Source organism: Dama dama, chromosome 14 (genome assembly GCF_033118175.1).
Source record: "Dama dama isolate Ldn47 chromosome 14, ASM3311817v1, whole genome shotgun sequence".
Taxonomy (NCBI): domain Eukaryota; kingdom Metazoa; phylum Chordata; class Mammalia; order Artiodactyla; family Cervidae; genus Dama; species Dama dama.
In genome coordinates, this window is record NC_083694.1 from 1,629,186 (window position 1) to 1,642,560 (window position 13,375).

Below are 13,375 nucleotides of genomic sequence, written 5' to 3' on the forward strand. Positions count from 1 at the left end.
AGGGCTCACATGTTAAAAGAAGTCTCTGGCTTGGCAGAGAACCCACGAGCACCATGCGGAATCCTGATGCTCAGAAATATTGAGAGGTCAGGTCCCAGGGTTGGGAGGTCAAGTGCCCTGATGCCTCCCAGTGAGCCTTTGGGCACAAACTGGCCTTGCTGGGCCTTAGTTCCTCCAGAACACCTAGATAAGTTTGCCTTCTCGGCTTGAAAATCTGCTAGAAAATGACTGAAGTTGCTTAGGATCCTGCGCCCTGAAAAAGTTCCTTCTTGGAAATTTCTTAGAGTAGCCTGCAAGCACACCCAGCAGGAGGCCACAAGGCAAGACTCTGCTCCCTGACTTTCCCCAGAGGCGACTGCATCCTACCAAGACCTCAGGGCTCAGAGCAGGCAAGGGACTGAAAGATGGACATGGGGAGAGGTAACAACAGCCACTTCCAGGCGGCCGGTGCCAAGTACAGCCAAGCAAGCAGCTACTAACTTCTAGACTGGACAGAGCACAAAAAGGGGCAACGCCCACCCCCATTCTTCACCCGGCCCAGCGTCCTCCCTAAAGAGTCCAGTGCCACGGACTGAGCTTCCCCTGGCTTGAATCCATTTAATTTTCCCTAAGCTGGTTTGTAGGGCAGGCTGCTGAGCACTCAACATGTCCAGTCCTGCTGTGGCCACCTTTCTCTACGGCCGAGGGCAGGCTCCAGTTCCATGCCCCTTCTGCCAGCTGAAACAGGGCCCTGCTTAAACTGGGCCCCTGAGTTCATGGAGACCAGAGCGCATGACTGGATACTCAGCTCCTCCGTCCCTTAAAGGAGTCTGCCCCATTCTAAGGCCTGGAAGAAGGAACAGGCGCAAAGAAGTTAGGATGGAGAAAGCGTCTCCCTCCCGCCTCTGCCGGCTTAGTCATTTCTTAACTCAGCAAATGCCCTAGAGCACCCACTCTGTGCGAAGCACAGGGCAAGAAATGACACTGAGACGCAGACTCAGAACCCAGGGTGCAGGACTCAGGGAGCCGAGACTTTCCCAGCTCTCACTCTAAGCTTCTAAGTACGACTGCCCGCCTCTGGTCACCCAAGTGAGCACGCAGAGACGGGGAGATAAAAGGCAAAGAAGAGAAGCCCCAAATCCTGCTTAATTCATGAAGCAGAGCTCTGCGGGATAGGTAATCAAGCTCTTCCTCAACTTACAACACATTCTTAACAGACAACCATTTTGAGACCCAAGTCCAAACCCCAAGGATCAAGCTAAAGAATTTTTAAAGAATTTAAGGAGAAATGTAGTCACACCCCGTTTCTTTCTCCTTGACTGGTTCATCCATCCAGCCATCCAGCCATCCAGCCATCCAGCCATCCAGCCATCCACTCAGTTTGCATTTCACGAGCGCTTTCGGTGCGTCAGCACGGAGCTAGGCATTAGCACTCTGGGAGGAAGTTTAATCCAGCCTCACTTCGGCTATATCATCTAAATGTTCATGGCTCTGTGCCCTTGAACTCTGCTCACTGCCCAAACCCTGGGGTCCTCTGCTTAGAATAGGCCCAGGCAGAAGCCAGCTCCAGACAGTAGCCTCTGTAGTCTGGAGTTACGGACAAAGCGGTTACTTGGGTTTCTGCCTCACCCTAGTCTCTCCCCTCCCACTTTCTCCTCTGCCTGGGATGGAAACTTTGCCTCTGTCTGCTCACATGTTTCAGTCACAAGGCTGAGCTCCCAGCAAAAGAAGTAGTTCAAGGATACAACAGGCCGGTGCCAGCAAACAGAAATGCAACCATTTATTTTGTTCATTCAGTACCAGTCTTCCTTTCTTGATGCCTAAGAAGGCAGTGCAATGCTCACCGCTTGCCCGGCCTTCCTACCTGTCCTTCCCGTTGAGGGCACACTCCCTGCTCCTCTCAGCCCTTTCTGTGTCTCTCATAAGGCCCACCAACGGCGTCCTGTTGTCTACACAGCTCAGCACTTGAGAGTTGGAGGAGCCAGCCAGCGATCAGTGCTCACACAGAGCACAAAAGTTTGGTGCCTGCTCCTCTCCTCTTTCCCTGAGCCCCACTGCAGAGCCCTGCTCCGCCCGGCATCCCTGGCCCACTGAGGCCGAGGAGCGCGCCGAGTCCCGTGCCCGACCGGCACCTTGGAGGTAGGCTTCCGCCTCTGCCCAGGCGGTTGCTGCGTGTCACTGCCTAGCTGCAGACTTCGATCTCTGATCTGCATGGGCAGATGGGCAAGCAGCTGTGCCAGGCCCCAGGGGACTGCAAGCTCCCGGGCAGGAGGAGTGTCCACCTGGCTCACTAGGCCCATAGCCTCAGGGGGCCTCCTCAAGGGTAAGAAACACAGGCCTCCAAAAGGGAAAAATACAAGAGCGAGTCTCAGCCAACCCCTGTGGCCTCCCACTCCCTCCCGCTTGCCCCCATTCCTAAGGAAGGGACAGAGCAGGCATCAGGGAGCCAGGGAGCCCAGACTGCTTTTCCCATTTTATGCACGTCTTCTGTCTTGCTGTTTCTGAGAGCGAGTTCCCTGGCTTCTCTGGATACAACCTCATCATCCTTAAAATTTGGGCCGAAGCCCCAGGCTGCGTTCTGATGACTCTGGCTAAGCCGGAACGAAATGAAATTGCTAGCAAATGCTGCTTGACCTCCTTATTGGTGGCTCCTGGAACAGCTAGCCTACAATCCTGTATCTGTGACATACAGTTAGCTTTCAACTGTCTGCCACGGCTCTGTCCTTGTAGGGTCTGCAGAGCTCACAGCTAGATACTGGCTTGCTCATTCCAACAGCCAACATTTACTGAGCACCTACTATGTGTCAGGCATGGGCTAAGCCCTTTGTTTATATTATTTCATTTCATATCCCTGTAAGGTAGGTGGAGACACTGATTCACAGAAAAGTTAGCTCACTTGCTCAAGGCTAGAAAGTTGGATCAAAATCCACACTCAAGCAAGCCGATCTGAACGCTTCACTCGTAATCTCTCATGCATATGTGTGTGTGCATCCGTGCATGTGAGTGCATGCACTTTGCAAACTACAAACTACTGTACAAATATAGAGAGTTATTATCAGGGTCAAGCATAGTACTATGAGCCAGGCTGGTGGATACAGGAGATAGTGAAGGTTTGTGTCTGAGCATTAATCTGATTCAAGATGAACTGTATTTCAGAGGTAACTAGAAAAGTTATTTCGAGTATCCTGGGCTTTGATGCCCTCCATCAACACAAAGACTTGAAATTTGACTGAACACTGTAGAGGTGTAAAAGACTCTTACTAAGACTCCCAACCCAGCATTTGTAAGACACCTGTCTTACCATCCACAGAGACACCAGAATGGATGGGAGGGGGCCACCCTGTTGCCATGCAGGGTCAGCCTCCACAGCAACACCTCCCAGAGAAGGAGGCTTCTTTCCAAAGTAAGAGATCACTGTGGGATGAAAGAAGCAACGTCTAATTACAGTCATTTATAGGCCATTAGCCTGTAATGAATGGATGGATCTAGGCAATGATCATCAAGGAGGCTAATAACACAAAAGGGAAGACAACCAAACATTGTGTGTCTCCTGATAGATGTACACACCACAACCAAGAGATTCTTGACCCTCTAATGAATAAATTAAAGGAACCTGAGTTTGACCAAGCCCTAAATCTTAAGGAAATACAGGGACAGTGAGTACATGTGTTCTAAGTCGCTTCAGTCGTGTCCGACTCTTTGCAAACCTAAGGACTGTGGCCCACCAGGCTCCAGGGACAGTGGAACATGTTACATGACGTGATGAGGATGCAGTTAGCCAAATCCAGAAAGTGAAGAACTCTGTAAGACAAATGACCCAGTTTCTTCAGCAAAACATTGCAAGAGAAAGAAAAACAATACCTGTAGTGAAGAGTCACTCTTGGCTATAGCAACCAACCACAATGCATGGGCTTATCTGGAGTCAAATTTTAAAAAAACTAGGAAATAAATTTCTGATAAGCAGGGAAATAAGAATACCAACTGGATATTTGATTATATTAAGGAAGTATTCATTTTGTTTAAGTGTGACAATGATTTTTTTTCAGAGTTTCTATCTTTAGAGATGAAGTGATAAGCTGTCTAGAATTCACTTCCAAATAATCAGAGGGTAGAAAGGCCTGGGAGTGTACCTAAGACAACCTGGGCTGTGAGAGGACTTAAAACCTCTGAGTCTATGAGGGCTATTACACTACTCTCTCTACTTCAGTGTATGTCTGCAGCTTTCTATGATAAAAAAGTGCTTTTAAGTGAAAATCAGACTCTCCCTGATCATCACTGTGGTAGTGCAGTAATGTGTGCATGTTAGTTGCTCAGTCGTGTCTGACTCTTTGCAATCCATGGACTGTAGCCCACCAGGCCCCTCTGTCCATGGAATTCTCCAGGCAAGAGTACTGGAGTGGGTAGCCCTTTCCCTTCTCCAGGGGATCTTCCTGACCCAGGGATCGAACCCAGGTCTCCTGCATTACAGGTGAATCCTTTACTGTCTGAGCCACCAGGGAAGCCCAGCACAATAATAAACTCCTCCAAATTGGCCAGGGCACCGGCTCTGGCCTCTGTTCCCCCTTGAGAATGACGGAGAGGACCCGCAGACTGCTTCTCCTTCCCCAGTGCTACCACTGCAGCACTTAGCCCTTTCTGCAGCAGATCCCCTCAGGCCTCTGACAGAGGCAGAGCCAGGACTGGGAAGAGAAAGCAACTCTCCCAAGGCCGTGCCCCGAGACAGCAACGGAGCCGTACTGCAGCTCTGGAGGTGGGACGCCACACTCCAGCCTTCCCTCAGGCCATCCGAGCTCAGAGCCGAAGATGAATAGCTCTCCCAGCCCCATCCTGAATTTAGCCTCTCACTGCCCCGAGAAAGAGCTGGCATTCCCGCAAAGCAGCACCCACAGTGACTGCCTTTCCGCCTCCACTGGGAGGAAGCAGAGGAGGAAGGTGGAGGGAGGAGCGGGGAGCACGGGCCACCCTGGAGCCCCAGGGCCCCCCAGCCCAGCCCGGGGCCCCAGGCTGAGGCCAACCTCACCCTGGGCAAACAGCTGGCACCGCCCAGGCGGGCCCTCCCCTGGCGCTTCCTGGAGCGACGGCTCTCAGAGCTCCCAGGAGGGGAGGCAAGGCTGGGGAGAGGGCACAGAGAAGTCAGGAGGGAAGGGCGAGCCGGTCTGGGGTGTCTGCGGACGCGTCCAGAAGGGAGGACGAGGAGCGGTGAGCACTGGACCTGGGCCATTCGAGAGCTCAGAGCTGCTGAGGAAGTAACTGAATCAAAGGGAGAGAAGAGAAGAGAGCAAAGGAGGGAGGAAACAGCGGTGAGGAGGGAGGCCAGAGAGACAGGGTGGGGCCGGGCCGGGCCCAGGGGCCCACATCCAGAACCAGGGCTCAGTCACCGGCCCAGCCACCCCGCAGCCCCAGCCTCAGCTGAGCGGCCGTGCCCAGCCGTGTGCTCAGACAGGGCCCTGCCTCGCTGGCCCACACGGGCCTGCAGGCGCCGGCTCTGACGAACCTGGCCCCTCGGCCCTCGCCTACCTCCCGGCAGCTGCTCCAGAGAGAAGGATGATCCACCTGCCTCCTGAGCGGTGAGAGCCAGGGCAGGCTCCACCCCGGGCCGAGGGGCCGATCCAGGCAGCCTGCCGGAGCCCGCCCTTTCAGGGCACACCGCTCAAAGGGACACGGGGTTAACCGAGGGCTCTTCCAAGGTGCCTGCTCCATATTCATGCCCATGCTGGGCGGTCACAAGCTGACCGCCGCACACCTCTCATGCTCACTGACCTTCAGCGGCCACAAGACTCAAAGTTACCTTGGAGCCACCCCTCAGGCCCTGAAGAAGTGGACCATGAGTCTCCCACTGAGCGTCAAGGGCCCTCACGAGTAACCCCAGAGGGAGTGCCGACTCTGAAGCTCAAATCCTGGCTCTGCCCCTTGCTGGCTGAGACCTAAGGCAAGTTCCTGAACAGCTCCCAAGTCTTCATTATCAAGTTATATGACCCTGGGGCTCAGTCTGCACCTGCAGAGAGATGGGAGCGTGCACAGAAGGACAAGAGCTGAGGGTGCAAAGAGGAAGTGACACTCTATAAATGCTAGGTATCACTACCATAAACAACGTTCTGGCCACACCTAGGAAGGAGGAGGCAGGTTTCTGTCAGGCTCTGTAATGCCGTCCCAAGAAAGCATAAGGCAAACAACGCACCAAGCCAGAGAGTACTGAGGCTGGGTCCCAGCACCCTGCGCAGGGGAGCAGAGCACCCCCTCCCCCCTGCCACAAGCCCCATCAGAGGGAAAATGCAGGCACAGGACAGTCAGGAAGGAAGGCAAGCAAGGGACGGCCCACGGGAGCGTGATATGGGGTTTCTCCAGCCATCAGGCTTCAGCACTGAAAGCAGGGTGGCCTGGAAGAGCAGGCAGTTCATACCCCAAGGGTGGAAGCTGTGGGCTGCAGGGATTTCCACGAGCAACTGGGGCTCCAAAGTTTTCTGCCTCTCCTAAGAATAATACTGTAAATAATAACCTCTGACGTCGGCACATTGCTTTTTATACACGTGGACTGCTCCCCAGTTGCAGCTTCACAGAACCCAAAGGAGGAAGCCTTACATGATCAGCCCTAGAGCACCACTGATTAAACAGTTGGGGCTCAGAGGGGACAGTGAGCGATCCGAAGCTGCACATCTTACCGGGCTGCCAAAGGCAGGACAGGAAACCCACCTCTTCCGCTCAGAGTCCATTTCTTCCCCGCGGGCAGTCCAGGGCCTGGCCCTCAGGGGAAGGACAGACACTAAACACAGAGGCCAGGTCCTGCTCTGTGGACGGGCTCCCCGGTCCTCGTCTATAGCCTCTCTGGGGAGAGCTCCCGGGTCGGGCTACCTCAGCCAACATTAGCAACCTAAAAACCCAGATCAGGCAAGTTCAGGGGCCTCAGGGGATAAAGGCAGATCAGGCAAGTTCTGGGTTTCGCTGGCAATAAATTCCCTTAAAAATTTAAGAAAGGTCCATTCATCTTGCTCCTGATCGACAACAAATTCTTACTCAGCTTATTCAAAATTACAAAGTCCCTCCAAGGTTGTGAGTTCTGAGAGGTCCAGCCTTGGACCATTTCTCCCGAGGTTCTGAATACAAATGGGCAAGAGTAATAGGATACTGACTGTGGCCCACGCAGAGGAAAATGAGAATCCCCTGTCTCCAGAACCTTCCGTGAGAGCAGGCCTCGGACGGGGTGGAGCAGTCAGTATGGACCAGACATGCTTCAGCCCAGGTGCCAGAAAAAGGTCCCATGAGGCAATCATGCATCTAGGCAGGGGAGTAAGACAGAGAGCATAGCTCCCCCATCTCAGAGAGAGAAGCCAAGTAGGGGAGGCGATAAGGTGAGTTGGAAGGGAAGTCCCCTGTGCGTCCTGTTCAACAAAATCTTGAATCTCTGAGCTGAAAGAAAGAGTTGATAAAAGACCCCGAGCCTCCAAACTTTTCTAATTATTCATAAAATATGTTTGCACTTCCTATAAAGTCACCGTTGGATGAAGGCTCTGGGCCTGCCATGCTAGATTTGGTCTGATGAGACCACCTGGAAAAAGAGACGCTTTCCTCCCAAGGGACTCTTTCATCCCCTTGGCCTCCCAAGGGTTAACCAACAGACCCACCCCCCCCAACCCCCACCCCCTTCCCAGCCAGGCTGGGACAGCAGGATGGCTGGGGCAGCTGGCGTGTGTTGGGGGGCAGTCGGGGTAGGGGGGATGTTTAGCTTGGCCTCAGCCCAACTCTGCAGACAACTTTACTCAATGTATAGACGCCCGGGCTGGGCCCCTTGGACCAAGCTCCTCCCTGCCTTCCCCACCGGAGAAAGGCTCCAGAGAAGGCCCCTCTTGGGGGAGGAAGCAGAGGGGCGGCTGTGTTTCAGGATTCTGGATCTCAAATGCATCTTAGAGGCGGCAGTGGGCAGAGCAACAGGACTAAGGCAAGAAGACACTCAGGAAACAATGGGCACCCTCAGCTCTAGGGCTGGTGGTGCCAGAAAGATGGTGCCAGTGTTGACGAGCAGAGACAAAGGTGACCTTGGAAGAAGGCTGGCAGGCAAGGAGACGGGTCGCGCCCCGCGTTCCCCTTCCCTGTGTGGGCGGGAAGGGGCACAGAAGGGCCAGGCGAGGCTCCTGACGGCAGCCTGCACGTGTGCACACACCTCCTCCTCAGTCTCCCAGCCCCGCCACTGCTCTGCCTCAGCCCTGTCACCTCACCGCAGTTCCTCTCATGGCCAGGGAACAACCCTGCCGGGTCCCTGTAAGAGGGGCCTCTAAGCTGTTCCAGGGGCACTCAGCCCTCCCCTGAGAGCTCACCTTTCCCGTGTCCTCCTGTTCTAACAAATGACTAGAACCAGAGCACAGGGCAAAATCTCCTACACGTGAGGGTGTCCAGTGAAAACTTCTCTAGTATCAGAGGCGCCTTCCAAGGGCTCCTGAACTGGATGAGCTCCCAGTCGGGTCCCACATGCCCCAACTCTAACCATAACCCTGACCTTCCCGCCTCCACTCACCAATTCAGATTTATCCTAAGACTTGGATTTCCAACCTCACCCCCTAAGCCCCTGAAATAACTCTCAGTTCATCATCAGAAACCCCCATCACCAACCAATCTCCCCCATCCATGATGCAGTCTTTATACTACAGACCTCTAAAGACCGGTCTTTAAACTATCGGACTGTTTAGGAAGCCTTCATGGATAGGGGAGTAGTTGATGGCACTACACAGAATCACAGAAGCTAGCAACTGCCGGGATGAGCCTCCTGCAAGTGCTGGACCGGAGTGATAAAGAAAGCAGGGTCGGTCTGGAGAGGTCTCCTCTGCAGCTCCTGTGGGCGGTTTGCTAGCAGGGCTTCCATTTCCCCTGAGCCCTGAGGCCCCACCAAATACCCAGCGTTGGGAGGGAAGAAGAACCTAAGGCAGGGAGGAAAGAATTTTAAGTAACTCCCTTCTCTCTGGACTTCCAGCCATTTCAGTTTGAACCTCTGGAGAGAAGGGGATGAAAAGAGTTAAGAAAAAATAATCCAACTTCTGCCATCTGCGATTCTGGCAACTCAGTGCTATATATCAGTGGCCAGGCAGGGGAGTGGGAGATGAAGCTGAGCTGGGAATCAAGCGACAGAAGAGCAGACCAGACCAGCGGACGCCTGGACGAGCCAGCTCCCCTCTTCCCAGGCAGAATCTCCAGCCAGAGAAGGCTGAGGCCAGAGCCAAAGCAGTAAGAGGGAAGGGCATCAGGGAAGGAAAGACATAAATTATCCCTGTCCCCAGCTCCACCAAGGACCCCCTTCACTGTACTGCAATCTCCTTTCACGTTCATCTCACAATTCACCCTGTGAAACACCGCCACTGTGTAACCATCCGGAAGGGCGTATGTGACGAGACAGAGAGGGACCAAGAACTGGAACTGGGGTAGAGAGGCGAAGAGAACATGTGAGCATGAGGATGAAGAGAAAGAAAGAAAACGAATGAGCTCTTGTTGGAATTAATTTTCAAAGACCAAACAAAAGCAGTTACGGTGGGGGATCTGCAGGCTCCGTGCTCTAGGGGAAGCTGTGTTTACAAAGAAGGTGGGAGGGTGCACACCGAGACAAAGTCCGGGGGAATGGCTCCCAAGTGCTTCAGGGTGAAGGGAGGAGTCATTGGGAAGCGTGTTCCAGAGCAGTCATGTACGTGCTGGTGAACAGCGCAGGCACCCAAAGACGTCAGCACGGCAGAGCCATCAACTGCACCTCGAGCCACAGGGGCGTCCCCAGCGCACAGAGTGCCTGTCAAGCCCTCGCAAACAAGAAGTCAGGTCCCAATAGGCAACGTGGAGTGAATGCCAACTCTATAACAAACACCGGATGTGTGGCACGTCTATTTCATCCAAAACAACCCTATGAGGTAAGAGCTATCCTCCCCATTTTATAGATAAATAAGATTCTAAGAGCTTAAGTGTACAGGAGATATTATTTACCCCAAGTTCCCAAAGACCTAGGCTCTACGATTTTCTGACTCGATGACCCTATGATTGTCACCTGCACATATTATTTAACGTTTCTGAACCTCAGCTTTACCATCTGTAAAACAGAGATATCACTACATACTTTCCAGGTTTTTAAAAAATTAAATAACACAGTTTATATAAAGCTCCATATAGCAAGTGTTCAATAGATCTTTCTCCTCTTCCCCCACCACCCTCCCATTAAGATAACTTACTCATTCATTCAACACACAGTGGAGTGTCCAGTGTCGGAAGTGGGGGGTGGGGTGGGGATGGAATTTTGGAAGCTCTTTTTTCATTCCAGGCATTTAGAGTAGGGTGTGGAGGTTAACAAGAAGAAAGGGACAGAGTCCCTGCCTTTGAGCAGGAGTTTACAACCTAACAAGCCAAGCCCATAAATAACTAAATGCTATGATGTGTGATAAGAACCGTGTGAGACAAGGGCATACGAAGATACAGACAGAGTTAAGAAAGGGGAGAGAGGCGGAACCAGGAAGAGAGATCTGATGGCTTTAGGGCCCCCGGGGAGGCTCTGAGGGGAGATCACACGGCTCCTAAGACTGAAAAGAGGCAGGATTCAGAGTAGAAGCCAAGGGGCTCCATCTCTCACATGGCCTCTCTGAGGCAGAAGCTAGCAGGAATCCATACACTCTTTCCATCTTTAAGAACAGACATCAGAGATGGCTGCAAATTGGGGGACAGAATCTGCTCCCCTCCCCTTGCATCGGGGGGAACAAAGATTTGGTTTGACCAACGGAATGTAACAGATGTGATGCTGTATGACATCTGAGGTTACAGCGTAAGCAGCCTTAAAGTTTCTGCTTGGGTCTCTTGAAATACTGTCTGGAGACACTCCCTCTGGGAACCAACTGCCACACCGAGGGAGGCCAGGCCACGTGGAGAGGCCACGTGCAGGTGCTCCAGTGGCCGGCTCCCGCCGAGCTCCCAGAGGACACTCATGTGCGGCATCACCTGGACTGTCTGGCTCTGTGCAGCCTTCAGATGACCATAAGAAAGCCCAAGTAAGCACCTAACTGAGCCCAGGAAACCCATGGAAGCTGATGCACTGAGCCACTGCGTTTTGGAGATGATCTACCCTGCAGCAATTCTTGTCAGAGGACCAAGTCTTGTCTTCACTAGCCTGGGCTGTGACTAGGGGATTTGGAGCAAAATCTTACTAGAAATGGATGGGAAAAGAGGTGAGAAGACAATATTGGGAGAGGGAAGTGAGGGAACAAGTTAAACTCTCCAGTAGCCTCCAGCTCCCCTCTCCCCTCAACTTTTCCCAACATGATGCCAGATCAGTATAACTCATAATTCAATTTACCCACTGGGAAATAACCGGGAGAAAAAAAAATCAGTAGCATACAAATGAATAGCAGAGCTATTCATAACAGCAATAAACTGGAAACAACCCAGATTCCCAGTAATAAGAGAAAAGCAATACATGACAGAATTATTGATAGTTATCTAAAATGAAAAAATTATGGACCATCATCATACCTGGAAGTGTTCGGATAAAATAACATTAAGCAAAAAAATGCAGGGCATAGGACAAGAGCTGAACACTAATTGTAACTATGTAAAAATATTAACAAAGATCAGAAGGGCCCATGGAATAAAGCACGTAGTTCAGTATTTACTCACCCTTGTTTTAGGAAGAGTTAATTAACTACTACTTTCTAAAAGGCATCAGTTCAACCTTACAAATCCTAAAAATAGGGTCATGACTGCATGGGAATTAGCAGATGATATTTTGGAAGATGTCACCCAGGGGATGTGGGTAAAACCCTGGGGGGTGGGGGGATGGATGACAGGAACTGGGGGAGTGGGAAGGGGCTGCGGCATCTCCTCAGCGGGGGAGCCGAATGTTAGGAAACAAACCCTCCATGTTTGCTGACACAGTGCAAGAAGAAGGCCTCCCACAAAAGCCACCCATTATCCCATAATTATTGTCTCTCTTGTGCCTGCAATTAACGGCTGTCTGAGAGGCGGCTGCCGGGGTAAATAAATGCTCGCCTGCATTACAGTCAATCAGCCAGCTGAAGCGCCAATTACCAAGCCCACTGCAGAGACACTGCCCGTACCCAGCAGTGGTACCCAGCAGCGACCATGGGGAGGAAGGGGATGGGGCAAGATGACACAGATCTTGAGCACACTCATACCCCAGACACAGGGAAGGGATGCTCAAAGGGACATCCTGAGCCCCAGGGCTGAGGCCAGTCTAGTCCCAAATGAGCCAGGCTAGGCAAGGAGGTGCTCTGACACCCCACCCCAGTGCCAAGTCAGAGCAGTATGCCTGCATCCACGTGTTGCCAGCAAAGTCCCTGGGGGCTGCCACAGGGGTGGCTTTTGGCCTATGGGAGCCCATGGAGGGAAAGGTTTGTAAGAGGAGGCCTCAGAGGGGCTGTCACCTTCTGAGTCACAGGGGCACAGAATCAGAGAACAAAGAGAGGAATCAGACAGGGAGCCATCTTGTCTGGAGCCATCATGCTGAAACTGACCTCCACTGGCCTTTGGCTACTTTTCTTAAGCAGCAAGCTCTGAAAGACAGAAAGAAGCTAACATCAGAGAAGTCAAAAATGATTCTATTGTCCAGAGAAGGGCAGGAGGGCAGGTACCTAATAGGAGGCACCCCAAGTCCTCTCCCAAGGAGCTGGGGAAGACAAGGGTACCCTGCAGTTCTGCATGACCTGCCCAGCACCAGCACCCTCTCTCCTACCACAGACCCAGCCGGTACAGCTCAGGCTGCAGGACCAGAGGTCCCAGAAGATGGCTGTCAGGCTGCCAGGGAGCCTCTGAGCTCAGAGCAGCAGATTGCGCAGGGGTTCTCAATCCAGCTTCACATGAGAATTACCTAGAGAGCTTCTAAAAGTACTAATACCTGGGTACCGCCACAGACTAACTGGATCAGGTCTCCGAGTGGGAGGGGAGGAGGCCTTCTTTAGCGCACCGGGGGATCCCGCTGATCCCCCCAGCTTCCTCAATGGCAGATGAAGAAGCAGGGAGTCTGTGGTGGTAATACCTTGCTAACGGTGACAAAAGCAGCAGGGAGCAGAAGCAGAGCTCAAACTAGCTCATCTGACTGCAGAGGCGCAGCTCCTGTGCTCAGCAAGGCTGGCAGAACGAATGAATGAGCTCCACCGGGGTCTGGCCAGGATCCCGCTGTGTTCCACTGGTTCATCCACAGTTTGCATAAAGACCCAGAAGGGCAGGCTACCAGATTTGCTCCTGATAAGGCCGAGAGGGAGGGCTAACACACATAGGGCAGAATCAAGATTCCACATACTGAAACAGTGGCCTACCACTGACAAAATGAAATATATCATAAACGTAAAACCCTACACTTATCATTTAAAAGATTCCCATTGCACATATAATTCAAAACTTTGAAATATGCTCAGGAGCTTATTACTAA

At 52.4% G+C, this 13,375-nt stretch overlaps 1 protein-coding gene across 14 annotated transcripts in view; it reads right to left on the bottom strand.

Annotated features, from left to right (window-relative positions):
* PLEKHA6 (pleckstrin homology domain containing A6) overlaps positions 1-13,375 on the bottom strand; it is a 132,363-nt gene that overhangs the window by 89,277 nt on the left and 29,711 nt on the right. For 10 of the 14 annotated variants that reach the window (XR_009695721.1, XM_061159868.1, XM_061159866.1 and 7 more), the window contains exon 4: positions 12,462-12,500. The exons of 1 other annotated variant lie outside the window; for it this stretch is intronic. Coding sequence is in view for 9 of the 13 variants with exons in the window: in XM_061159868.1 (XP_061015851.1) it covers positions 12,462-12,500 (39 nt within the window). In the remaining 4 variants the exon portion in view is untranslated. Of the gene's footprint in view, positions 1-5,496; positions 5,646-5,767; positions 5,793-12,371; positions 12,505-13,375 lie in introns of those variants that run through there. 3 more of the 14 variants (XM_061159874.1, XM_061159878.1, XM_061159876.1) reach the window with 3 other exon arrangements.